This window comes from Xyrauchen texanus, chromosome 35, assembly GCF_025860055.1.
Source record: "Xyrauchen texanus isolate HMW12.3.18 chromosome 35, RBS_HiC_50CHRs, whole genome shotgun sequence".
In the NCBI taxonomy this organism is placed as follows: domain Eukaryota; kingdom Metazoa; phylum Chordata; class Actinopteri; order Cypriniformes; family Catostomidae; genus Xyrauchen; species Xyrauchen texanus.
This window is the reverse complement of record NC_068310.1, coordinates 19,805,787-19,831,524: the sequence shown is the minus strand read 5'-3', so window position 1 is coordinate 19,831,524 and position 25,738 is coordinate 19,805,787. Positions and strand designations below refer to the sequence as shown.

At 40.0% G+C, this 25,738-nt stretch overlaps 1 protein-coding gene across 2 annotated transcripts in view; it reads right to left on the bottom strand.

Moving 5' to 3' along the window:
• LOC127628364 (E3 ubiquitin-protein ligase UBR4) overlaps nt 1-25,738 on the bottom strand; it is a 67,932-nt gene that overhangs the window by 21,749 nt on the left and 20,445 nt on the right. Inside the window, exons 34-61 of one of the 2 annotated variants that reach the window (XM_052105067.1) lie at nt 23,753-23,944; nt 21,647-21,717; nt 21,403-21,550; nt 20,395-20,628; nt 18,515-18,685; nt 18,224-18,406; nt 17,577-17,735; nt 17,277-17,429; nt 14,567-14,794; nt 14,295-14,452; nt 14,008-14,179; nt 8,807-9,008; nt 8,537-8,700; nt 8,188-8,404; nt 7,794-8,010; nt 7,416-7,448; nt 7,049-7,112; nt 6,086-6,220; nt 5,819-5,993; nt 5,566-5,706; nt 5,346-5,467; nt 5,120-5,231; nt 4,882-5,012; nt 4,406-4,583; nt 4,168-4,272; nt 1,562-1,699; nt 1,274-1,442; nt 535-739 (exon numbers count right to left, since the gene is read on the bottom strand). In XM_052105067.1, coding sequence (XP_051961027.1) covers nt 535-739; nt 1,274-1,442; nt 1,562-1,699; nt 4,168-4,272; nt 4,406-4,583; nt 4,882-5,012; nt 5,120-5,231; nt 5,346-5,467; nt 5,566-5,706; nt 5,819-5,993; nt 6,086-6,220; nt 7,049-7,112; nt 7,416-7,448; nt 7,794-8,010; nt 8,188-8,404; nt 8,537-8,700; nt 8,807-9,008; nt 14,008-14,179; nt 14,295-14,452; nt 14,567-14,794; nt 17,277-17,429; nt 17,577-17,735; nt 18,224-18,406; nt 18,515-18,685; nt 20,395-20,628; nt 21,403-21,550; nt 21,647-21,717; nt 23,753-23,944 — 4,377 coding nt within the window. The remainder of the gene's footprint in view (nt 1-534; nt 740-1,273; nt 1,443-1,561; nt 1,700-4,167; nt 4,273-4,405; nt 4,584-4,881; nt 5,013-5,119; nt 5,232-5,345; nt 5,468-5,565; nt 5,707-5,818; nt 5,994-6,085; nt 6,221-7,048; nt 7,113-7,415; nt 7,449-7,793; nt 8,011-8,187; nt 8,405-8,536; nt 8,701-8,806; nt 9,009-14,007; nt 14,180-14,294; nt 14,453-14,566; nt 14,795-17,276; nt 17,430-17,576; nt 17,736-18,223; nt 18,407-18,514; nt 18,686-20,394; nt 20,629-21,402; nt 21,551-21,646; nt 21,718-23,752; nt 23,945-25,738) is intronic. The other variant, XM_052105069.1, reaches the window with a different exon arrangement.

Below are 25,738 nucleotides of genomic sequence, written 5' to 3'. Positions count from 1 at the left end.
GGACAGCAGATGTGGCCAGGGCAATAAATTGCAACATCTGTACAGTGAGATGCCTAAGACATCGGTACATCCGAATATCACACCTGCGGGACAGGTACAGAATGGCAACAACAACTGCCCGAGTTACACCAGGAACACACAATCCCTCCATCAGTGTTCAGACTGTCTGCAATAGGTTGAAATAAATAGGTTGGACTGAGGGCTTGTAGGCCTATTGTAAGGCAGGTCCTTAGCAGACATCACTGCCAACAAAGTCACCTATGCGCACAAACCCACCTTTGCTGGACTAATGAAAATATACCAATAACTAATGCAAATATAGATTAGCTTGTTCAGGGCTGACCAAATTGAAAGCGTTTTTGCATCCATATGCATTGTTTTAATTGTTTTTCTATGTAAATATGTGCTAGACGGAAGTTTTTGATAATTGACATTGCTGTTAGTATCTCGCTCAGAAGCATTTTAGATACCATGTCAAGTTATAAAGAACATAAAAAAATAAATTAAAAAAAAGGTTTGCTGGTGTGCTCTTACCTTCTTGTGCATGCAGAGTTCTGCGATGAGCTGAGCCAGCAGGTCGTCCAGTGCACCCTTGTCCTTCTCGTCCTCTCCGTCCAGATCTGTGGTCAGCATGAGGATGACCTGCATGTAGGGGATGGCCTGAACTCCACCCACAGTGTGGAGCTGAGACAGGTGCTGCAGGAGACGCTCCAAGAGCATCAGACGCACCATGTGTAACCTGGAGAGAGGAGAAAGACACAGATTGAGTTATTTGCAAGGAGAAGAGCAGTATCTGCACAGAAACATTTTAATGCCACACAGTCTTGAGCTGTTTAGTTTGAAGTCCTAAATTCAAGATAATAATTATTTTAAGCCACGGGAATTCCCTCTGAAATTTCATATGGGTTTTTACAATGTTTTGCGATTTATGAGTGCTGCAAGGTCTGTGGTTAACATTATTTGACCCAGGTACTTCCTCATTTTGTTCAACAACAAATTACACAGTCATACCTCAAGTGTGAATTTTGAAACAGTGTGCTTAAAAACAAATTGCTACATAAGGACTACAAAGTTTGTCCACTTAAATCTACGTCATTCATCATTAAACAAATGACATGTAAATTAAGAGTCCTTATGTAGCAACTCATTACAAAGTCGCATGTTGATAGCCTTTAAAGTAGTAAATTAGACTTCCGAGTTGGCCTATATTGTCAAACTCTTATTCTGCTTCATTATAGCATATTAGGAGATTTTGCTAATCATGCAGACAGACCTGTTGCTGGTGTGAATGTCCCCCTCTGTCTCCCCCTCTCCCTCAGATCCATCTCCTTCATGCTGGGCTGTGGTGGTGCTGATGGCTCCTGTGCTAGAGCTCACACTTCCTGGACCAGCAGGGTGACCTTCAACAGCGGTGTCTCCATAAGCACTGCTGCGGCCTGACACTGAAGCAGAAGTCATAGAAAACTCTATTAAACAAACCATCACAAACATTTAAATATGATATTTTGGGAAGTAAATGGTTGTAAGTGAAGATAAACATTAAGATCTTCATGTGTCTTACCATTGTGTTCTCCGGCCACCGAATCGATGGCACTGCCCCCGCTCTCAGAGCCCACGCTGCCCCCGTGCTCGGCGGGAGAGGTGCGCAGCGTGGAGCCATCTGTGGCTGCTGTGCTCCCCTCATCATCCGAGGCTGGGGCTGAAAGCATAACCAGAGCTGTTACAGGAAAAAAACAGCAGGCTTTGCTGGGGGGGGGGGGTTCTTAAAGGTGCATACAAACATACATATTAAAAGAAAAACTTTTTAAATGATTGTGATTGAAAGAGACAAAGAATTTATGGTGCAGGATGGTTGAGGGAGGAAAATTCAATCAAATGCCTGATGGCCGAGGAAATGTTGGGTACTCAAACACCATATTCTAACCAGGCACAAAGCATCAAGCATAAATGTCTTCATGCATGCGTTTTTGTGCAAATCAACAGTGACTGAAACAAGACATCGCTTGGTTTTTATTTTCTTTGCCAACTTGAGTAGTCCCATCCCCAGTGAAATCTCATTGTTCCAAAAACCAAAGCTGCATTAAATGTACTGTATATTAAGCACCAAATATAATCTAATATGCTAAATATAATATTCCGGCATAGATTTAGTCGCCTTGCGCATCATCTTGCTTTCTGTGATATATTATTTAACACTCCAAACATTGTTCAAACACCTTTTGACCAATGAATTCCATGAATTATTCAGTTGTTCATGATAACAGGATTAGGATTTTTGGAAATAATTGTTTAGTCTGCACTCACAAAGAGTAAATTCTAGCCAATTAAATATAGATATACAGTGCATCTGGAAAGTATTCACAGTGCTTCACTTATTCCACAATAGATTAAATTAATTATTTTCCTGAAAATTCTAAAAACATACCCCATAATGACAATGTGAAAGAAGTTTGTTTGAAATCTTTGCAAATTTATTAAATAAATAATAATAAAAATAAATAAAGAAAAAAGAAAAAGAAAAATCACATGTGCATAAGTATTCACAGCCTTTGCCATGACACTCAAAATTGAGCTCAGGCGCATCCTGTTTCCACTGATCATCCTTGAAATGTTTCTACAACTTGATTGGAGTCCACCTGTGGTAAATTCAGTTGATTGGACATATTTTGGAAAGGCACACACACACCTATCTATAGAAGGTTCCACAGTTAACAGTGCATGTCGGAGCACAAACCAAGCCATGAAGTCCAAATCATTTTCTGTAGACCTCAGAGACAGGATTGTATCAAGGCACAGAAAATGTTCTCCAGCATTGAAGGTCCCAATGAGCACAGTGGCCTCCATCATCCATAAATTGAAGTTTTGAACCACAAGGACTCTTCCTAGAGCTGGCCGCCCGGCCAAACTGATCGATCGGGGGAGAAGGGCCTTTGTCAGTGTGACCATCGGGTTCTTGGTCACCTCCCTGACTAAGCTCCAGCATTTCTCTGTGGAGAGAGGAGAACCTTTCCAGAAGAACAACCATCTCTGCAGCACTCCACCAATCAGGCCTGTATGGTAGAGTGGCCAGACGGAAGCCACTCCTCAGTAAAAGGCACATGACAGCCTGCCTGGAGTTTGCCAAAAGGCACCTGAAGGACTCGGACCATGAGAAACAGAATTCTTTGGTCTGATGAAACAAAATTTTGAACTCTTCGGCCTGAATGGCAAGCGTCATGTCTGGAGGAAACCAGGCACCGCTCATCAACCGGCCAATACCATCCCTACAGTGAAGCATGGTGGTGGCAGCATCATGCTGTGGGGATGTTTTTCAGCGGCAGGAACTGGGAGACTAGTCAGGATCGAGGGAAAGATGAATGCAGCAATGTACAGAGACATCCTTGATGAAAACCTGCTCCAGAGCACTCTGGACCTCAGACTGGGGTGAAGGTTCATCTTCCAACAGGACAATGACCTTAAGCACACAGCTAAGATAACAAAGGAGTGGCTATGGGACAACTCTGTGAATGTGCTTGAGTGGCCCAGCCAGAGCCCAGACTTGAACCCGATTGAACATCTCGGGAGAGATCTGAAAATTACTGTGCACCAATGCTCCCCATCCAACCTGATGGAGCTTGAGAAGTCCTGCAAAGAAGAATGGGAGAAACTGCCCAAAAATAGGTGTGCCAAGCTTGTAGCATCATACATAAAAAGACTTGAGGCTGTAATTGGTGCCAAAAGGTGCTTCAACAAAGTATTGAGCAAAGGCTGTGAATACTTATGTACATGTGAATTTATTCGTTATTTATTGTTAATAAATTTGGAAAGAATACAAACAAACTTTCACGTTGTTATTATGGGGTATTGTTTGTAGAATTTTGAGGTAAATAATGAATTTAATACATTTTGGAATAAGGCTGTAACATAACAAAATGTGAAAAAAAAGTGAAGCGCTGTGAATACTTTCCGGATGCACTGTAATTACCGGTACTAAATACAATCTATAGCATTCCTTATTGTAATTTACAAGACTTTTACATGATTTTGTTCATTTCAATTACTTATACAAGTCTGGAAATAACAAATGAAAAATGTCCTGATATTGTATATTCCATAATATTTCTGGGTTTTCCTTGAGCATGCAGTAATTACAGAAATAATATATAGTGGAGAGATGGGTGCAGTTACCTGATGCTGTGGTGTCTGATAGGGTCCCTGCATCCAGAGATGAGGAGCTGGGGGCCTGACCTGACATACCCAGACTCTGCAGCCCCAGAGCACTGCTGCTGCTGCCTGCAGAATCAACAAACATTCACATCAAAGACCTGCCGTACACTGAAGCCACGTAACCCCCATTTTAGTTATATAATGTTTTTGGATTTGTTTATAACATTCATGTTGCATGGCGTTAAGAAGAAATAGTGACCTTGTTGGTCTTGTTGCAGACTGAGAGCAATAGCGAGTTCCACCATGGTCTCATCATCAGCATCTGGGGGTATGTCTAGCATGGGTGGGAAGCCCTCTGCCCCAGCCAACAGAGCTTCTAGAGGAGAGGGATTCCCATTGTTTACATTCTCTGCTGTCTCCAGAACTATGGACTCAGACTGCATATCAAATAAAGAGAGAGAAGGGGATTACATAACAACCGCCTTCTTTAGACACAGTAAACAAGACACAGACTTGTTTTAAAGGAACAACCTCCACTACGTTTGAATAAGATGCATTATATAAAATTTATACAGCACACCAAATACAGTGAAAGCGCCTCTGGGTAACAGCTATTTGGAACCAAATCTTCAAGCCCTGCATTAGCAGCCAAGATCCTTAACCATTAGGCTATGATTACACTATTAACATTCCAGCAGGAAGCAAGAAAGTGGTTGCTCCTTGGGCGAAACTCACCACCATCTCAAAATCTCCATGGTCCACCTCACTTTGCTCTTGACTTTCCTGTCTGCCACCTTCCCCTCCAGTCATGTTGGAGGTCTGCATCTTCTCATCAGCATCATCATCATCATCGTCATCTTTATCTCCTAGAACATCAAAGCATAGCGACTCAGAATGCATCATTTTCTAGACTAGAGCATGAACGTGATTATGCACAGTCATTAAACTAATTGCTGAAAGTCGCTGCTCATACCCATGGGTGTATTTGAGCGTGGTGGAGAAGGCAGGGTCACGTGTCTGCGTTTGTTTCTGGGTCTCAAAACTCTAATTAGAGCCTGTTTACAAGCAAAGCTCACAGAGGTGTCCTGTAGAAACCAGATAGATGTGAAAGTTATTAGCTTAACCCTAATTTTTTTAAAAGACACTGCAAGAAATATAATTTCTTTTTATATGCAATCAAAAGACAAAAGGACACATACAGGGCAGAGTAGCATCTGCATGTAGATTTTGGATGCCACATTGATGTAGTCCAGCTCACAGGTGCAGTAGCCATGAATGATATCTACCAGTGCGTTGACTGTGGCTTCAATGTGGGTAAGACCTTAAGATATACAAGAAAATTGTCAGTTTCTTGAAAGAATCAATACATGAAGTTCTAATGCAGCTCATATCAAAGAATTCTGGGTCGTGGCTGTGTACCTGGCAAACAGGCAGGTGCAAGAAAAGCATTCTTGGGTTTTAGAGCATGAAGCTTCCAGAAGTTAGTGACCAGCTGCATGATGAAGCTACAGCTCTCAGTATCAGCTTGTTTCAGCCCTTCCTTCCCATCATCCCCTACATCTAAACAAAGGCATATACAATGCAATAAAATGAAGTATACAAGTGATAGGGAACCACTGTGTAGAAATAGATCATAACATCTATTTGCAAAGCCTAAAAGCACTTTGCATACCAGTGTCTGATAGAGAAAGCCTGGACTCGGTGAAGTGCACAAGGTTGTTGGGTCTCATGATGGCGATGGAGCGGGCTGTGATCACCAGCCTCTGGAACACATCAGGGTCCAGCTCCCTCCCTTCTTTACTGCAGCTGTTCAGACACTGCACTGCATTGCTCAGCAGAGACTGATCCTGCTCACACATTTAGCACCAGTTAGAAACTAAAAGGGTTTATGTTTAACACAGTTTCGAACATGATTAGCAGCATGGGATTGTATGTGTACCTTGTGGTTGTGGTAGGCTGTGCGGCTGGTGTGCAGGCTTGCCAGGAGACCTTTGGTCTGCTGCTGTACTCCAGCAGGAGTGGGGATGGACAGGAGGAGAGTGGCCAACTCTAGAGCTGCAGCTTTATTTTTTTCCTATCAATTTTAGTGAGGGAAAACAAACACTTTTATAGACTAAAAAGTCAGAAAGTTTGTAGCATGCATGATAATGATTCTTACAACAGGACAAAGTAGAGTTATCACAATACCAACATTTTGATACTATAGTAATCAATCCCAATACAAGTGAAATTTGATTATCTCGACACCAATTTCGATACCAAAGAGTTAAGGGTTTACGAATCCAAGTCGTCATGTCAACGAAGTTGTAAAATTGGATATAACATTACACGGAAAAGGTTACTCAATGATTTTAGCACATTAAAATCATGTTAACAAGCATACTGTTTACAACTTGGGGCGACACTTTTGATTCAAACACATTCAATTCCACACAACAAAAAAAAGAAAAAAAAAAAAAAAAGAGGAACAACAAGTCCAAATTCATTTTTGTGGTAATCAATATTATGCCAGATGAGCTTAACTTGTATTGAACCTGGATATACTACTGCTCATGTTTTCCTGTTGTGCTTGGGATTAGAATTTCTAAAAAATTTAAAAATCCTACAATGGTGAATGCTTGGCTTTAATTTTAATTGCATACCTTTAACTTTTGATGTCATGTTTAAAATTAATTCATGTTTGACCAGTAGGCCTTCATGATTTGCTAGAAGGCAGATGTTAATAAGTTTGTACTTTCCAAATCCTACTGTGGATTCATCATATGATTTTTAACTTGAACTGTGAACCGAAACGAGACTAATGATACTAAAAAAAATAATTATTTCATTTTCATATTGATTTGGTACCCAAGCACCGGCACCTCTGAAATCCCCATCACAGAGAATACAAGCTTTTACTTGCCTTTTCACCAGGGGAACCCACAGCAAAGCAGCTCTCCAGAGCTTCTAATGAGCTGACCACCAACCTACAGATCAGACAACAGTTAGATCGAGAAAAACAATGTATAGTATATTAAAAATAACATCAGTGCATATCAATTCTACACCATTCTCAAAGCATTGCCATTAATAATCCATAAAACAGTATCAAACATTAAAAACTTAAGAAAAACACCTATGTGATTAATCATTTCATAAAAAAAGCTGTAATATGTCCTGCATGTTCTACATCAGAGCAAGCTAAGTGTGACTGCTGTCTCTCGCACATACAAGTACACACGCACGAGCAAACCACCATGCACACAAGCAGAGAAAGGGCGGTTACTAACCGGTCCAAGGCTGATAAGGACTCAGTTTCACAACTTTTTTTTATTGTTTTAGGGAGCAAAGAAAAAGAAAAATGTGTGAGGATCACAGAAAAGAAACGTATAAAATGATTTGTATGTCAACACAGAAAACGTAAGCATGCAAGCATGAGGTCATTATGATGGCAGCCATGCATTGACACCTCACGCACCACCACCTCCACTCCTCTTATCTTTTCAATTACATTAATTTACATCAATTACTACAATGACACAGTCTTGTTATAATACACATTTAATGTAGTGAATAAATAGTGAAATGAAGACAAAGACATACAAGACTGTTATCAAGTAATAGGTTGAAGAACAGAAGAGCACACAGGGTTAAAGAGACAAGTGTACCTCTCCAGTACAGTGCCACTGGGGGCAGTGGGGCTGGTGACATCACTTTCTCCAGTGCCGTTGCCCTGGTTGAGGTTAGGGCTGCACACGTTGTTGACTGCAGCTGAAGGAAAGTCCTCTGGGGGCTCGTCCGGCCAGCCAAACTGCTCTTTGGTTTTGCCATAGATTTTTATGGAGTCCAACATGGTGACGCCAGCAGGATCAACCGAAGCACCAACTGAAATACAACACAAAATATACACATGCTAGTTACTCATTTTAAAATATAGAATATTTGGATATTATACAAATTCTACATGTAGCATAGTGCAGTAGTAGTACACACACAGCATGGCAGTATGCTATCTGAACATATCCAATATTTGATTATTTTTTGCTATTTTTTGGCTCTTACTGAAAATGGAGAGCTTCTTGTCAGCCTGCAGGGCTTCCTCACGTATGAAGGGAAAGTCAAACCAGCGGGAGCGCGTCAGGTTCAACTGCATGGTGCGTCCAAAGATCTCGATGTAGGAGGGAGCTCGCTCAATGGCTTGAGTGCCCACCTGTACCCTCATTCCAGTCATCACCATCGAGTTGTTGTTATTTACCATTTCCACTGTAAAACCTGCAGGCTGTCGGCAAGAATGAACACAAATGTCTCAAAAAAGGTTAAAAAAAAAAAAAAAAAAAAAAAAAGGTTTAAATGCTTCAGCAAGCCATGCTCTAATCATTTGTCAATTATGTTATGGCTGCATTTTTCTGACCTTGGTGTTGGCCACATACATCCCTGTAGAGTTCAGTCTGTGTTTGATTTGTTGGCCGTTGTAGACCTGTAGCAGGTCGTTGCCTCCAAATTCCACCTCCGTCAACTGTTGATTGTGCTCAAAAAAGTCCACGGGGAAGTTGACCTGACTGGAAGTGCGTGTGGCTGATAAGACGAGGGAAAACACAAAAAGAGGCATATTAATTTAATATATCCCACAATCAACTTGAAACAACATATGATTCATTAAAATAAATAAGGTCTGACTCACTGGCAGTGGCTGTCTTGCGTTTGCGGACAGGTTTCATGATACTGATCACACTGCTGGGCTGCAGGGAGGGCTGGAGCCAATAGGATGTGTTCTCCACGTTGGCCATGTAGATGCGCAGGCTGCCGTCTTCACACAGCAGGATCATGGTGGTGCGTTGCTGCTCGTTGCTGGCCGTGTGACGGATGGCAACCATGTCCTGAATCTGAATGATAGAGAAAAACATAACTTCTGTAACTCAATCTGTTCCTCACACAAAGCTGTCTAATGGCTTCAGAAGACATGGAATATAGTGCACAAGTGATATGTATCACTTTTAAGATACAATGTGGCCAAAGGTTTGTGGATACCATTTATACACCATCCATGTCAATTCCCCCTGTGCTTCAATATCAACGTTCACTCTTCTGGGAAGGCTTTCCACTGTACTTTATGTAGTAACCTGACTGCAGGGCTCTCTTTCTAACTTTCATTCAGTATCTCACATTGAGATTTGCCTCAGGCGTATCAGACGCAGGCAGTAATGACACCACGTCTGTCAGCTGATAGACTAATCACAGCAGTGACAAGGGAGCCCCACCACCCTATAAAAGACACCGACACAGATCTCTTCATTTTTGTTTTTTTCTCCATGAAGATTATTTGGATGTTATCCTCAGCAGGACGTGCAAGTAGTGGTCACTAAAAAGTTCGTTAGAGGAGCCGTTCAAGTACGTCTCAGAGCGCGGCTTTTTCTTTCGCGCAAATATTCACTGTCAAAGTGAATATACTTTTCTGCAGCGTTGATCTGGTTTCTCCAGGTGTCGTAAGCCAGCGCATCAAGGCGGGTAACGCATTTAAAAAGTAGAGTTAAAAGGGGTTATAGCTTCTAAGAGGATCTCCTGCATGTCGTGGTGGTGTGGTCTTGTCAAATTAAGAGGAGATCCGGGATTAACAGAATCAAGTGGCATGTTGTGGTGAACTGGCTGTGTTCTTGAGTTCAGTTTCTGACATGGCAACTGAGTGAGGGAAGTCTGGCAAATGGTACTGAAGCATTCAAACCCTCACAACCAGACTGTGTATCTGTTTCTTCCCCCAAACCATCAGACTCCTCAACGCTCAGAGACTGATCTCACCACACACACACACACACACACACACACACACACACACACTATGTTTACAGTCACAGCATTTTCTCTTATATTGAAATATCTTTTTGCACTACCTGTTACATTTGACACTTTCACACCAGAACTGTGTAATGGTCGGCACTGCACTGTCTCTTACTGTGCCTATTCTCCCGTTTCAGCAATTATTGTACCGTTTGTACTGTTAGCACACGTTTGCACATGCACTTTATGTAGAGATGTGTAGGTGTTTTAGTTCTGTGTAGTCTCATGTAGCTCTGCATTTATGTTGTTTTTATGTAGCACCATGGTCCTGGAGGAACTTTGTTTCGTTTCACTGTATTAGCTGTATATGGTTGAAATGAAAATAAAAGTCACTTGACTTGAGGGGTAGATCTCAATCCCATTCTGGACTTGCACAACCTCAAACACCTCAGAAGGTATAAATCCATAATGCTCACGCTCAAAACGCGCTCTTAGTTTGTTTGTCCCGGAAACTGGTTTACATCAGTCGATCTGAAAGACACATTTTCACATTGGCGTTCACTCGTCACACAGAAAATTCCTAAGGTTTGCTTATCAGGGAGTTGCCTACAAATTTTTCGATGCCTTTTGAACTGTCATTAGACAGTGTTCAGCAAGTGTGTGGAAGCAGAGCTAAAGTCGCTGAGATTAACATGTCTCAAAGTGTTTGCTTACATAGACAACCTACTGCTCTTTGCTCTGCCATGGAAGCAAGCAGAGAAAGATACGAGAGCGCTGGGGTCTCATTTGGAGAACTTAGGTGTCAAAATAAATGATTGGAAGAATTGGACTATTGCGAATGAGAGAGTTCCAGCACTGGATAGCAGTGCAGCACTTGTGTCCTCTGTAATTTAAAATCGCAGGGTGACAGTCAGCTGTGAGAGATACTGGCAAGCTGCCGTAGATCTCTTCATGTAATTTGAAAATGCTCATTGCCCTCTGTTCTTCTCTCTGGTGAGAGATGGTCCTCCTATGGGTGTGGATGCTCTAGCCCATCTGTGAAAAAACACGCTACTTTGCACGTTTCCCCCACTGAATTTAATCATTTAAACTCTAAGAAGAGCGAGTCATACTGATCTCCACCTACTGGCCAGGGAAACTGTGGCTGGCTGAGATAATAAAACAGCCTAGGCCCCTCCCGCTATTTCTCCCTGACCCGGACCGATTAGCTATTTAGGCGTGGCCCGTGAGAGGCTAAATTTGAGTTTCACGGTTAACCCCAGAGCGTAATTGAAATGATTCAGAGTGAAGGCTGCCTCAATGCGCATGATCAGAAATGGAGTGTTTTTGAGCAGTGGTGTGCACACAGACATGTTGTTCCACTTATGTTCGGTGGAAGACGTTTTGTTTTTTTCTTCAGGAACTTTTGGATAAAGGCAGGGCCTTTTCTACGGTCAAGGTTTATCTTGCTGCCATATTGGATTGTAATGTGGGAATTGACTCGAATACAATGGGTCAACACTAGTTTGTTTGCAGGTTTGTGAGTGGTGCTTGGCATTTGAACAGGGTGTCAAAACCACTAGTTCTGTCATGGGGTTTGTCTGTGGTTCTGAGCGCGCTTTCTCAGCCTCCCTTTCAGCTAGTTGAAAGTATGGAATTGAAGCTCATTTTACTTAAGGCATCGTTGTTATTGGTTCTGACGACCGAGATGCGAGTTGGTGAACTCCATGCTTTGTCGGTTCATCACTCTTGTATGCCCTCTGAGGTGGATTTGTCGACATTGGCTTACCTTAGGCACAAAGGCTGGATTCTTCTTAAGAGTCAGTGTTTCCCCAACCTTTTTTCTGTCACGGCACACATTTTATGACTAAAAACATTCTACGGCACACCACTATCCCACATAGGCTAACCATAGTCGATATTTATCCTTTTCAAGAACTTGTCCATGTTTTCTGTCTGTCTTAGTAGCATGTTTACTTGTAATGTTTGAAATTCAACTATGCAAAAAAAAAAAAAAAACATCACATACAGTGCTTGCGTTAGACTTTATCGTCCGTCATTTAGGGTCATACAAATTCCGTCACAATCTATTATAACCAATGGTTTAACCAATGGTCATATTGTAATGATAATAAGACATTTAATAGCTTTTATTTTCGTTCACATTGTAATTATGAATTTACAGGACGAGCATATAGCAGATTATGCATTTATTTATGAAGAGAACAAATGAACAGAGACAACACACAAAGCGGATGAATGTTTTTTCCCCCGCAGTGACAGCGGAGGCCAATAAAATATGAACAACGCAATATTACAAAAAACAAATACGATTAAAATATGAAAACACATCCGCTTCTACTTAAACTAGGTGCTCGTCTGTGTGTAATCAAATGCATCAAGGGAAACTGATGCCGAGGCAATTGTCATTAGATTTAGCATCTTTGCCTCAGACAGACGACTTCTCTTGGAAGTTCTAATTTGGTTCTCGATGCTGAACCCAGCATCAAGCGGCGCATTGTGCTCCACATGACAAGAGTCGCAGAAAGCGTCACAGAGGGGCGATTTTAAGAGTTTGCCACGTAAAAAAGCGGGAGGTGTGCACAATAAACATTGAAAACATGTATTTGGAAGATAGAGCTTGCAGTTGCTTTGATAGCAGAAAGTAATAAAATGACTCGTTTCTGCTTAGGTCTAAGCATTTTCTTGGTGAAATTAGTTCAATAACTGGGGTCTCTGATATTTCTAAATGATAAGGTAATATTTAATTAAAAGAAATTATGAGACATTCAATGTCTCTTCGCAAATTTGGACAGTTTTTAAATATATCTTTTTGCTTAGTACTCTCAAAGACATTATTGGTGAAGCGAAAGAGTGTGTGTGAAAAACACTTTGGTGTGATATTCACTTCCTAGACTTTTTACCCACCACCGTTTGGAAAGAACTAAGGCAGAGGAAGAGTACTCCGCTTTTTGTTTCTTGGGCTGATTCTCGTAAGGGATCATTGGGTAGTGGACAAAATTATATTAGGATATTACATTTTTATACCAATTAAAAATTGGGCGTCGCCTCACACTTTTGTCCGATTTTACAGACTGGATGTTACGGAGCTATCATTGGCTCATTCAGTCCTAGGTGTGAGTAGTCAACCTACCAATGTAGACCAAATAAAACAACAACAAGGTGAAAGCACAAGTGTCATATTTGTTCTCCCCCCTCCCACCAATCAATTTTTTGCTAATTTGATTGGGTTTGTGTAGACTGGATACTACAAGTCGGTTGACTGTCTGCTTCAGACAGCATTTCTGCAATATGGAAGTTGTCTATATCCCACAGTGAGATACCAAACGAATGTTAGAAAGACAAGTTTAGGTTACTCATGTAACCCCAGTTCTCTGATAACATGAGTGAGGTAAAGTGCTTTGAAAAATGATTTGCCCCCTTACTGACTATTTTTGTGTGTGTGTATTTTTCCATACTAAATTGTTTTAAATCTCCAAACAAGATATAACATAAAACAAAAGGCAATCTGAGTGAAGCAAAAAAGTTAGTGTTTGTCTTGTTCTCCATTTAAAATAGTCTAAAAATCCTTAACAAGATACCTTTACTTGAGAAGCAACATATACGATATTTAGACTTGCTTTAAAATAATGCATCTTAACTATAAGTGTATTTTGTATACAAGTGTATTTTTTCACTTAGTTATACTTCGAGTGCAGTAAAGACAAAATATACATATATTCAAGATCTATTCTCTAAAAGCATGTCTAAATATCTTATATGCTGCTGCAGATGAATTAATATGTTTTTTAAAGGGTTTTTTGATATTTTAAAATATTTGTATTTTTAATATTATATTCAACATTCTCAGATAACAATTTTTTATTCTGCAGTATAGCTGCTAAAGGAAATGTATGTTGTTTTAAAAGGAGTTTTAGATTTTTATTTTGGAAAACAAGCCAAAACAAATAAAAAAGGTATTTTGTTGCAGTGTATAATGGGGCGAATTCAACCCTCTCTCACTTTTTTGTTCACTTCAATCCATCTTTAATTGCCAAAAAAACAAAGCTGTGTATTGCCAATTGTCTTCACAATAAGAAATGCACAGTGACAAAGACCTTGGGAACTGACCTTAGCTTTTGCAGGCAGGGTCTTGATTTCCTGAATGAGGAATGTGTCTGGCTTTACCATGATGACAAGAGGGATTCCAGTGGTCTGCTGCACACAGCACACTAAACCTGGGTGGTTCATCACTTCTGACCACTGGCACAGTGCTGGAGATGTCTTACTGCCTCCATTAGAACTGCATATGGACAAGAATAACAGAGACATTTCTATAAGTATAAAAACAATTTAGTAAACAAAAGCTTAATATGCCTGTACAAAATGTAGAAAGAAATAAGCCAAAAGAGTCCTACCCTTTGACGTTGATGGTAAAAAGTCTCTGTGTTTCCAAGTTGCCTCGACTCACTGTGGCAGCAAATGACTTGCCCTGACTGTAGCTGAAGAAGAGCATCTGCAGGACGTGGGAGTAATACACTGAGACTCCGCCTCCAGCCACCTGCCCATTACTGTCCTGCAGAGAACAACACACAACACACTCAGCATGCCGTCACATTCAAAACAATCGTTTCAGCAAATAAATTCTATAACAGAGTATATGGAAGTGAAAAGATATAAACTGAAGAACCTTTAAGTCCTCGTGGTTGATCTCCAGAACGTTGGTGACATAGAAGGGGCCGTGCTGGGCACTGCTAGACTCATCCATCACCTGAGTGTACATGTAGCCAGCTGAAGACATGATGACAATGATGTTTTTGCCCTCCTCGTTGAACAAAAATGTGGCGTCTCTGATTTTTGAACTTGGTAGCAGGAAGTAGTACATGGGACTCAGGGCATCCACAGATAAGTCATAAATCTACAATAAAGAGTAATTTATGGGAAATTAATTTTGATTGACGTGACAACATACATTGAAATGATCTCACATGGAAATGTTTGTCAATTGTCACCATGACTTTTGAGCCTAAATGTTATCTTAAAATGAACACAGAGACCCCCAGTGCGCAACCAAAATGGGTTATCCAATGACCAGTGCCGATATCAAAATAGCACTGTGGGTGATGGATATATATCAGCCACAGTGATGTACATCCATTTCAAATTTCATTTGCTCGCATTAAATTAAATCATAAGTACATACATGTCTATATACATGGTCAAATAATACAAAATAAAAAAAAAAACAGTATGCGTGTATTTTATTTTATATATATGTACACGCAGTGCTGGGGAAGCTACTTTAAATTATTTGTAGCTTGTCAATCTAGAGTTTCAAAGAAGTTAAGCTACAGTCAAGTTTCCCCTCATATGCAAGTGCCAGCTTTACAGGTCACATACAGAGGTTGCGCTACAAATATCTGACAGAGTTGTAAAATTTCAACCATGGTCATTAGTTTAAATGTATATAGTATATTTGATGTGGTCTCGATATAGTCAACATTTTCAGTTAAAAATGGCTTTGCGTAGTAAGCGTTTGTCTGGTGGTCTATTTAATAATTTGCAGAGTTGGGGAACATAATTTTAAAAGTGTATGTTATTGAGGTTTCTTACTAAAAGCAGCAGAGCACATCTGCCGATCTCTTTATAGCACGTGAGGCAGGCGGGAGAGAGGGTGTAAAAAAAAAGAAATAAAAAATAATAATTTTATATATAGTGAAAATGCGAGCTCTGCTGCTCTATGCCAGAATAATCACATAAGAACATGTATACGTGTGAAAACTGATGTGCATATCAAAAACGCAGAATTTATGATGGTCCGAATTGTCTGAAATCATGGCTGGACACTTCTTTCAGGTCCACAAAAAGAGGTCAAAAAAGAGAGGACATATGGTCACCCAGTAATATATAAAATTAGAATACATGCTAGAAATAATACATGCCATAATTAACCATGGCACATTTCTTTTACCAGTAATTTATGTATTTAACATGAATATCATATAGATAATTAAATGATAAACAGTTAAGCATGACAGGAATTATTTCTCTCACTGCTCCCAATAATGCACAGATAATGAGACACTAAAAAATATTTAGAACAAAAAATAAAATCCCTCAAAAAGGCAATAACTTATTAAATTGTTTTATTTAACCCTTTTTCTTCCCTCGTTCTTGCAACGCATCTCAGGGCAAACACACGCTTCAAAATGTGCTAATTAACAGCATGAACAACATATGAAAAAATAAACGGTCAATATGCTGTTTGTGCTGTCTATAAAGAACAAAGTGTCTGAAACATTCTTGGAGTTCTTTTATAATTTTCAGATTTAACCGCCCCTTTAATCTTGTAAAAGTACACAAACTGTGGTTGGTCGCTCTACATAACCATCAGACAGCCTCGTCTTACCCAAGCGAGCCATAAAAAGCTGCCAGTAGATGGCGGTAATGCACTATTTTAGTTTCTGATCTGTCATTGCTGAAGAAGAAAGACACTGCCTGATTCTGAGCAGCAGCCAGAATACGCTTCAAGTTCATCAGACGTTTTGCTGGTAGAACTGAGTAAATTCTAGAGACTGTTGTGTGTTAAAATCCCAGGAGATCAGCAGTTACAGAAATACTCAAACCAGCCCATCTGGAACCAACAATCATGCCACTGTCCAAATAACTGAAGACAAATTTTTCCCCATACTGATGGTTGATATGAACATTAACTGAAGCTCCTGACCTGTATCTGCATGATTTTATGCACTGCTGCAACATGATTGGATGATTAGATAAATGCATGGATGATTGCTGATGCCAGACAGGCTGGTTTGAGTATTTCTGTAACTGCTAATCTCCTGGGATTTTCATACACAACAGTCTCTAGAATTTACTCAGAATGGTGCCAAAATCAAAACAAAACATCCAGTTCTGAGGACAGAAAGGCCTTGTTGATGAGGTCAGAGAAAGACCAGAGTGGTTCGAACTGACAAAGGTCTACAGTATCTCAGATAACCGCTCTGTACATTTGTGGTGAATGAGATGCAGGTTAGCGCTGTTTTGGCGGCACAAGGGGGATCTACATAATATTGTGCAGGTGGTTTTAATGTTGTGGCTGATACATATACATATGCTGTATTTATTAATGTATATATTATAATATAATTTAAAGCTAGGAAATTAAATATGAAATGAGAGTTTCTCAAAATTCACTATTTTCCTTTGAAAAGAAATGTGCATTATTCACTGACAAGGCTCTTTGCTAATTTTGGTACTGACAGACTTCTGTTAATCAGCTAAGATGACAAAGACACATCAGTGAGAACAGCCAAATATATCAGCCAGACCAATGGCCAGTAATGACAACTACTGAAATACAAAACATAAGCGGTTCTACAACAGGAAAAAAAGTGAACCTTGACAAAATCAGCAGTTATGATGGCCAGTTCGGTCTGAGAGCCAGGCAGCCATATGGCCTTGATGATGAAGTTCCCGGTTGCAAGCTGAGGGTGCAGAACCAGGTGATCTGACACAGAACCTGTGCTGCTGAATGTCAAAACATGACAGTCCTGTGGATGAGAGAGACAGAAAATAATTTCATAATCTCATTACCAAACCTGATATTGATCCAGATTAAGAATCATTTCTGAAAATGTGCCCACAGTAATAAATTGAAAGATAACTTATCCTAATCAAACTTTGTATGTGTTTGTTACCTTGAGTCCACATACTGCTAGATAGTCCTCATTACAGGGGTTTCCCGTGAGACTGAGCACAGTAAAGGGAACAGGCGCAGAGGCCAGTCGAGTCAGAGTTAATTTCCTCTTACTAGAGTCTGCCTGCTTCAACAGAGCAGACAACTGCAGGACTGTGATCTGCAAAGAAACAGCCATGAGAAAATTAGAGCTGGATATTACCAAAAGGTTTATCATTAACATAATATATAATTCCCATATTGGAGATAATAGTCATTAGCAGACAATTGATTGTTAATTGAATGGGATATTCTGTCAAATTAAACTAGTGCAGTGAAATACATTAAATAATTAACTAACATAAAAAGTTTAAAGGGAATTAAACTCTATCATCATTTACTCACCCTCATGTTATGCCAAATCCACATGACTTTTTCCACTGAACACAAAAGGAGATGTTGAGTAGAAAGTTAGCCTCTGTCAGCATTCACTTTTAACTTAATATTTTTTTTTTTAAGAGTATGGTGACTGAGGCTGTCATTCTGACTAATATCTCCTTTTGTGTTATATGGGGAAAAGGTCAAATGGCCTCGGTACAACATGAGGGTAAGTAAATGACAACATTTTTGATATTTGGGTAAATTATCCTTTTTAGATTTCCAGATTACCTTGCCCTTCTCATGGCTAACGGCGAGGTGCTGCCTGCGTCCTTGAGGGGAGGACAGCACACACATGGCCACTCGACGCAGCACATGAGCACTGATGAGCTGACGGATGGTCTGGCCCTGATCTCCACTGTAGTTCATTCTGACGTTCTCAAAAGCTCCCTCCTGTGAGCCCAGTGTGGGAACCTGAAGAATAAAAAAAAAAAAGGTTTCTTTAGGGTCAGCAATATGGATTCAGAAGATTGAAGAGATTGATAAAAATAAGTCTTCAGTTTCAAATTGCTTAGCTCGTACCATGAGCTGGTCAGTCATCTCCACGGTCTTGTCCTGAGTGTGTAAGTCGTTGAGAGCATGCTGAGCTCGGCTGCTGCTGCCTACCGCTGATGACTGCTGAAAGTTGGTCTGAATGGCATCCATTAGGAAGATGAGCAATTCCAGCACCAGGGCTGCTGTGGAGGAGCTTGCCTATGAAAAAGAGCAACAGTAGTGAGACTTTTTTTTAAAATATTTTTTATTCATAAAGAACTTCCAATATAGGCAGAATTAATATTTGTCTAAAAACGAATTTCAAGTATTTAGAGTTGAAGTCAGAAGTTTACATACACTAAGGTTGATGTCATTATAACACATTTTTTAACCACTCCACAGATTTAATATTAGCAAACTATAGTTTTGGCAAGTCATTTAGGGAATCTACTTTGTGCATGACAAGCAATTTTTCCAACAAATGTTTATAGACAGATTTTTCACATTTTATTGACTATATCACAATTCCAGTGGGTCAGAAGTTTACATACACCAAGTTAACTGTGCCTTTAAGCAGCTTGGAAAATTCCAGAAAATGTTGTTAAACCTTTAGACAATTAGCTTCTGATAGGACGTGTACTGAATTGGAGGTGTACCTGTGGATGTATTTTAAGGCCTACCTTCAAACTCAGAGCCTCTTTGCTTGACATCATGGAAAAAAAAAAATTGTGGACCTCCGCAAGTCTGGTTCATCTTTGCGAACAATTTCCAAGAGCCTGAACACATTCATCTGGACAAACAATAGTACGCAAGTATAAACACTATGGGACAACGCAGCCATCATACCGCTCAGGAAAGAGACGAATTCTGTCCCTAAGAGATGAACGTAGTTTGGTGCAAAGTGTGCAAATCAATCCCAGAACAACAGCTTGTGAAGATGCTGGAGGAAACAGATAGACAAGTATCGATATCCTCAGTAAAATGAGTCCTATATTGACATAACCTGAAAGGCTGCTCAGCAAGGAAGAAGCCAATGCTCCAAAACTGCCATAAAAAAAAAAAAGCCAGACTACAGTTTGCAAGTGCACATGGGGATAAAGTGAACTGTGTGGACATAATGACCATCATTACATTTGAAGGAAAAAGGGTGAGGCTTGAAAGCCGAAGAACATAATTCCAATCATGAAGCTTAGGAGTGGCAGCATCATGTTGTGGGGGTGCTTTGCTACAAAATAGATGGCATCATGAGGAAGGAAATTATGTGGATATATTGAAGCAACATCAAGACATCAGCCAGGAAGTTAAAAGCTGAATGGGTCTTCCAAATGACCATTGACCCCCAAGCATACCTCCAAAGTTGTGGCAAAATGGCTTACGGATAACAAAGTCAAGGTATTGGAGTGGCCATCACAAAGCCCTGACGTCAATCCTATAGAAAATTTGTGGGCAGAACTAAAAACAAGCATCTGTAGGCAAGTAGGCCTACAAACCTGACTCCGTTACACCAGTACTCTCTGGAGGAATGGGCCAGAATTCCAACAACTTATTGTGAGAGTCTTGTGGAAGGCTACCCAAAATATTTTTGACCCAAGTTGAAAAATGTAAAGCTACCAAATACTATTAAAGTGCATGTAAACTTCTGTCCCACTTGGAATGTGATGAAAGAAATAAAAGCTGAAATAAATTATTCTCTATTTTAAAATGTGAAATGCCAGAATAATAGTAAAGTAATGATCCAAACTGAGGTAAGACCGGGAATGTTTTCTACAATTAAATGTCAGGAATTGTGAAAAACTAAGTGTAAATGTATTTGGCTAAGGTGAATGTAAACTTGACTTCAAATGTATGTGAAACATAAATTCAGTCAAGTGTGTCCCGACTTGTGACAGGTAGTTTTGTTCAAAAAAGCAGTTCTTGAGTTCCCTTACCACTTGGATAAGAAGGTCCTCTCTGCAGCCCTCAATGTTTTTACACACGCTGCTCTTCTTGGGTTTTTCATCATCGCTGCTTTTGCCGTCACAGATGGTGACTTTACCCTTGTCTGCAGGTGACGCATTCTGGTGACGGATGGCGCTCTCTGGCATGCGCAGTTCACTCTGGAAGGCCGAGGACTCTTTCATGGTGGAACTCATTCCACTACTGGGACTTCTTTTCACTAGAGCCTATAACACAAGGATGCAGAAACAGGATCAGGGATGTGACTAAATTTATTGCCTAGACTAAATTTCAAAAGGATGTTTATGCAAGGGGGCACCACAGAGAAAAGGGAATCAATTTGATTGTTACATGCTTTGAGTTTCCATCAGGGAGACATGCATGAGTGGATATGGCTTAAATGTTGAAATGTTCATCTAAAAAAATTTTTTTTTACAGAAACTGTAAAAATGTCATAACTAAAATGTCAGTAGTTAACATAACTACTGTAATAATGATTAAAGGAATAGTTCACCCAAAAAGGAATAATCTGTCATTACTGACTCATTTGACACATTTTTCCAAAGCTGTATGAGTTTCTTTCTTTCATGGAACACAAAGATGATGTTAGGTAGAATCACTATTCCCTTTCATTCGTCGTTTTTTACCAAACAATTATTTATTTATTATTTTTCTAAATGAAAGCAAATAGTGACTAGAGACTGTTTAATGTTCTTTTGTAATCCATAGTAGTCATAGGAGTCTGGGCAGATAAATAAAGACCTATCTATAGTGAACTATCCCTTCAATAATTGGACTATATTTATCAAAGCAACATTACAAGCAAACATTTTTGTATTATGTTACTGAAAAAGGTACTTTTAAACTCTAGAAATGTAGCAAACTCTGATGAATTGAGGGAGAACTGAAATGAGCTAATGGCAGTCAATGATAAATGATTTGCAAGCCAAAGTTACCGCAGTTGCTCTTTTCCCATGATGACCTGAAGTATTCGGTCTCACCTGGCAGCTGCCATCCTCCTTGGCACCGCAGTCACAGAAGAAAGAGCCGTATTTGGCATAGGAGATCTCATGGTCTTTGTGACAGACCTTGGCACACACTGTGCACACACCTACCCCATCCACCATCTTACAGGTGTGACAGTGATACCTGTATGGGGGAGAGCAGGAGTTTAAGGACGAGCGCTTGACTTTAGAACGATTCTGTCTTTCATAGGAAAGGAAGACTGAGGATCTATTCTATTACCAGTGCTGATTCATGAACTCCTTTTGCGTGATGGTGAAGGTGCATAACTTGTTGCAGAGTGAATCCTCATCCTGAAACATAAGAGACAAATGAGTGGCCACTGAGAAACTGAGATTTAGGCTGCCAACTTCTTGGACGGACACATTCTTGTGTTCATTTTAAATTGTTGGTTTATGTAAAAAACACTGACCATGTATACATGCACTTAAGAAAACGGTTTATTGCAGGATTTTTGCAGTTAAACACACCTAGGCTTCTCCTGAAGAACGTGGCTTATTGTGGCCATGTAAATGCATAAGCAGCTTTTTAACAGGTTTTTGAGGACAGCGCATGATATACAAGACCACTATAACAAACACACCGGACAAAGCGTTGTAGAGGAATCCGGTCGTCCGTTAACATCCCTGAATTGAATGGCAGGGGTGTGTGGGGGATCTAGCACAAGAGGTAGGATAGTTCTTCGTAACTATTAGTAAGTGTTAAGACAGCGCTGTTTCGGACCATTTTGGCACCCTAGGCGAGATCGCTGTTGTTGAAGAGGTGGCAGCGTTGTATTAGCAATTTGAGGGGCGATCTCCTTATTGCTGCTCTCATTTGCCAGTGGTGTTGTGTGTCCTCCACTTTGTAAATGCGACGGCGATTTTCACTCTGGTTTTTCTCAATTTTCTGTGTCTTTTAGCAAGTCTTCGAATTTTGGCATAGCTTAATTTTTTTTTCCTCTGTACAAATCTGCCATGATTGTTCATATTCCCCTGGCTGAACCAAGTATCCACACCCCACACTCCCAAACAGTGTTAGAACTGGATGGGTGGAGCTGAGTGGCTTGCTCAAAATACAAAATTGGCTTAATTATAGTTGTCAATGAACAAACTGGGATAGTAGTGGCATAAATAAAAACATGAAAAAAAAAAAAGTTACATACTTCACCTTTAATCAGCTTCCTTGCAATAAACGGCTTTCTGGTGTCCATGTAAATATAGTCATTGTTAGTGTGACCATATTTTGATTACCAAAAACCAGGACACTCAGCCCGGCAATGAGATACTAAAATGATACTTGAATTTTACTCAAAGATGCGTTGTTAATTTCAATACATTTAAAGTAGGCTATGCCTCTGTATGGATAGTATTTTGTAATAACAATTTTCTATCTATCAAAGACACAAAAAAGACGGCCAGGACAGGACGTGAAAACAGGACATGTCCTGGTAAAACAGGACGTTTGGTCACCCTAGTCATTGTGCCAAATTAACTTATGTTAAGCATCAATGTCAGTATTTAAAATGAGAAAATTAATAAAACCATAGCAACTGCAACAGATGTTTGCTACAATGTCTCAATTATGGATAACTGACATCAAGTGTAGGGAATAAAAGTCAACAAGAAAAAGCATTTGCACTGTTTGTAATGCGATGTATTTGAGCGAAACAGTACAAAAATTAACTTAAAAAAAATCCCCTTTTTCAACCAATTTGGAATGGCAAATTCCCAAATGTGCTTTTTGAGTCCTCGTGGTATCGTATTGACTCGCCTCAATCCGGGTGGCGGAGGACGAATCCCAGCTGCCTCCACGTCTGAGACCATCAAACCATGCATCTTATCTCGAGGCTTGTTGAGCCCATTGTCACGGAGACATAGCGCATGTGGAGGCTTCACGTGGCATCCACACTCAACTCACCATGCACCCTACCGAGAACGAACTACATTATAGCGACCATGAGGAGTGACTCTACCCTCCCTAGCAACTAGGCCAATTTGGTTGCTTAGGAGACCTGGCTAGTCACTTAGCACGCCCTGGGTTTCGAACTAGCGAACTCCAGGGGTGGTAGCCAGTGTCTTTACCACTGAGATACCCAGACCCTGAAACAGAACATTTAAAAAAATGTAGGGCAGAATTTTATCCATTGGGAATTATATAACAATAAAACAAGGAATTTATATTAAGTTAAAAGGGAAAATATTTATCTCTTGTTAAAATGCACCTCAAAACCCCTGCATTCAGCGTTCTGAACACATCCTATGTTTACACCAACTTATTTTTTCTAACAAGTACAAAAACATAGGAATACATTTTTTTAAGCACAGAGAGCAAACAGAGTCTCCTTACAGAGTCTTCAGCCTGAGAGTCTTCCTCCTCCACGGCCAGCTCCTCAACCCAGTCTGAGTCGACTTCAATGGCCTTCTCCTCTCCCTCCATCAAGAGCTGTGATGAGCCCTGGCCACTGGTCTGCCTCAAAGCGTTCATTACATCTGCCAGGTAGGAGATGATGTGGCAGGCGCACTCCAGCATGCTGGCATGCTAAAAACAGATAATAGTTCCGCTTACAGTCCCAAATAATCAAATCAAAAGACATCCAAATAGATACCATTAGGGATGCCGCGGTGTGAGTTTTTGGCGGTGAGATTACAGTCTGAGAAAATAGCGGTTAACCGGTTTTATTATTATTTGAAATTTGTCATTAAACATCACTTATGCAAAAAATGCATATCACAACTGAACACCTTAGATGTATTTCTGGGGGATATGGGGACAATAAGGGCAGTCCTAATATAAGAAAACTGATAATTACACAAAATATAAATAGGAGGTCTAGAGCTTATGCGCATCCCAAGCTCAGCGATGAGCTTCAATATTGGCACCATTGGTAAAAAAAATTAAAAATTAAAAAAATTAAATAATCTACATTATTTATCCTTTTGATCCAATTCACAAATCTAACCTTTAACCTAAGTAAAACAACTGAAATAGGAGAAATATCTCATTAAATAAATATTTTTCTCCAGAACATATTGGCCACAATTATTGGCACCTCCAGATATATTTTACTCATAAGAATTTCTAAAGTACATAAACATTAAAATTTGTTTGTGCACTTGGGTGACTAGGAACATGAAATTGTTCAGTCATGACTTCCTGTTTCACAGGGGTATAAATATTAGGTAACATACAGGCTACATTCCATTAATAATCAAACACAGTGGGCTAGACTAAAGAATATAGTTCTGATGTGCAGCAAAAGTTTGTTGAGCTTCACAAATGGGAAGTGGCTATAAGAAAATGCCAATTTCCATTCAACTGGAGATCTAAAGAATTGGCCCGAAAAAGGACGTTTGTCTATATTGGCTGTGTCTCGTTTAGAAGGCTGCGTCCTCCGGATTTCGCATTTGTCTGCCGCATACGTCATCGAGGCGGTCTCGTTTTGAAAACGTGAGTAGGACACTTTGAATGCAGCCAGCGAATGCGACCTTCCTTCACAGGAATTCGGAGGATGCATGAGGTGTATCCTTTGTGGGCACTCACAACCCACAATTCTTTGCTTCAAATGGAAAGGTCTAAAAAAAAAAAAAGATATGAAATATGATGTTCAAATGCAAGGGGTGTTAATTCTCAAGTTGAAGTACCTCAGTAGATGGGTGCAGATTATACAATATTTTAATTATATATTAATATAATTATACATAAAGTATTAGACTAAAAGTAACCTGTAAAAAAAAATTTCTCTTTTCACATCATTATAACTCTCCTAAAATGTACCTCATGCATTCCCTTCCAGAAGGACTTTGTTCCCTTCTCAGTCAAAGTGCTCGTGCTTGTTAAAGAGTGGCATGATGTCATAGCAACCATGTTACATTCCATTTCCATTTGTCCTACAAAGGCAGTCTGGTTTAAATGAGGCTCGTTTAAAGGAGGACACTCTGTATTCTGCAGCCTTCAAAGGATGCATCCTACCTAGCACAAAGCCATTGAAACGAGACACAGCCATTGTCTCAGAGCACAGTGAGGAGGATAGTTCAAGTGGCCAAAGAATCTCCAAGGATCACAGCTGGAGAACTAAAGAAATTAGTTGGGTCTTGGGGTCAAAAAGTATATCAGACATCACATACATAGCCACATGTTGTTTGGGAGGGTTTAAAGAGAAAAAAAAAAAAAAAGCCTCTGCTCTCATCCAACAACAAACTCAAGCATCTTCAGTTTGCCAGACACTACTGGAACTTCAAATGAGACCGGATTCTATGGTCAGTTTGAGAGCTTTTTGGCAGCAAACACCAGAGATGGGTTTGGCGCACACAGAGTTGAAGTAACCAATGCCCA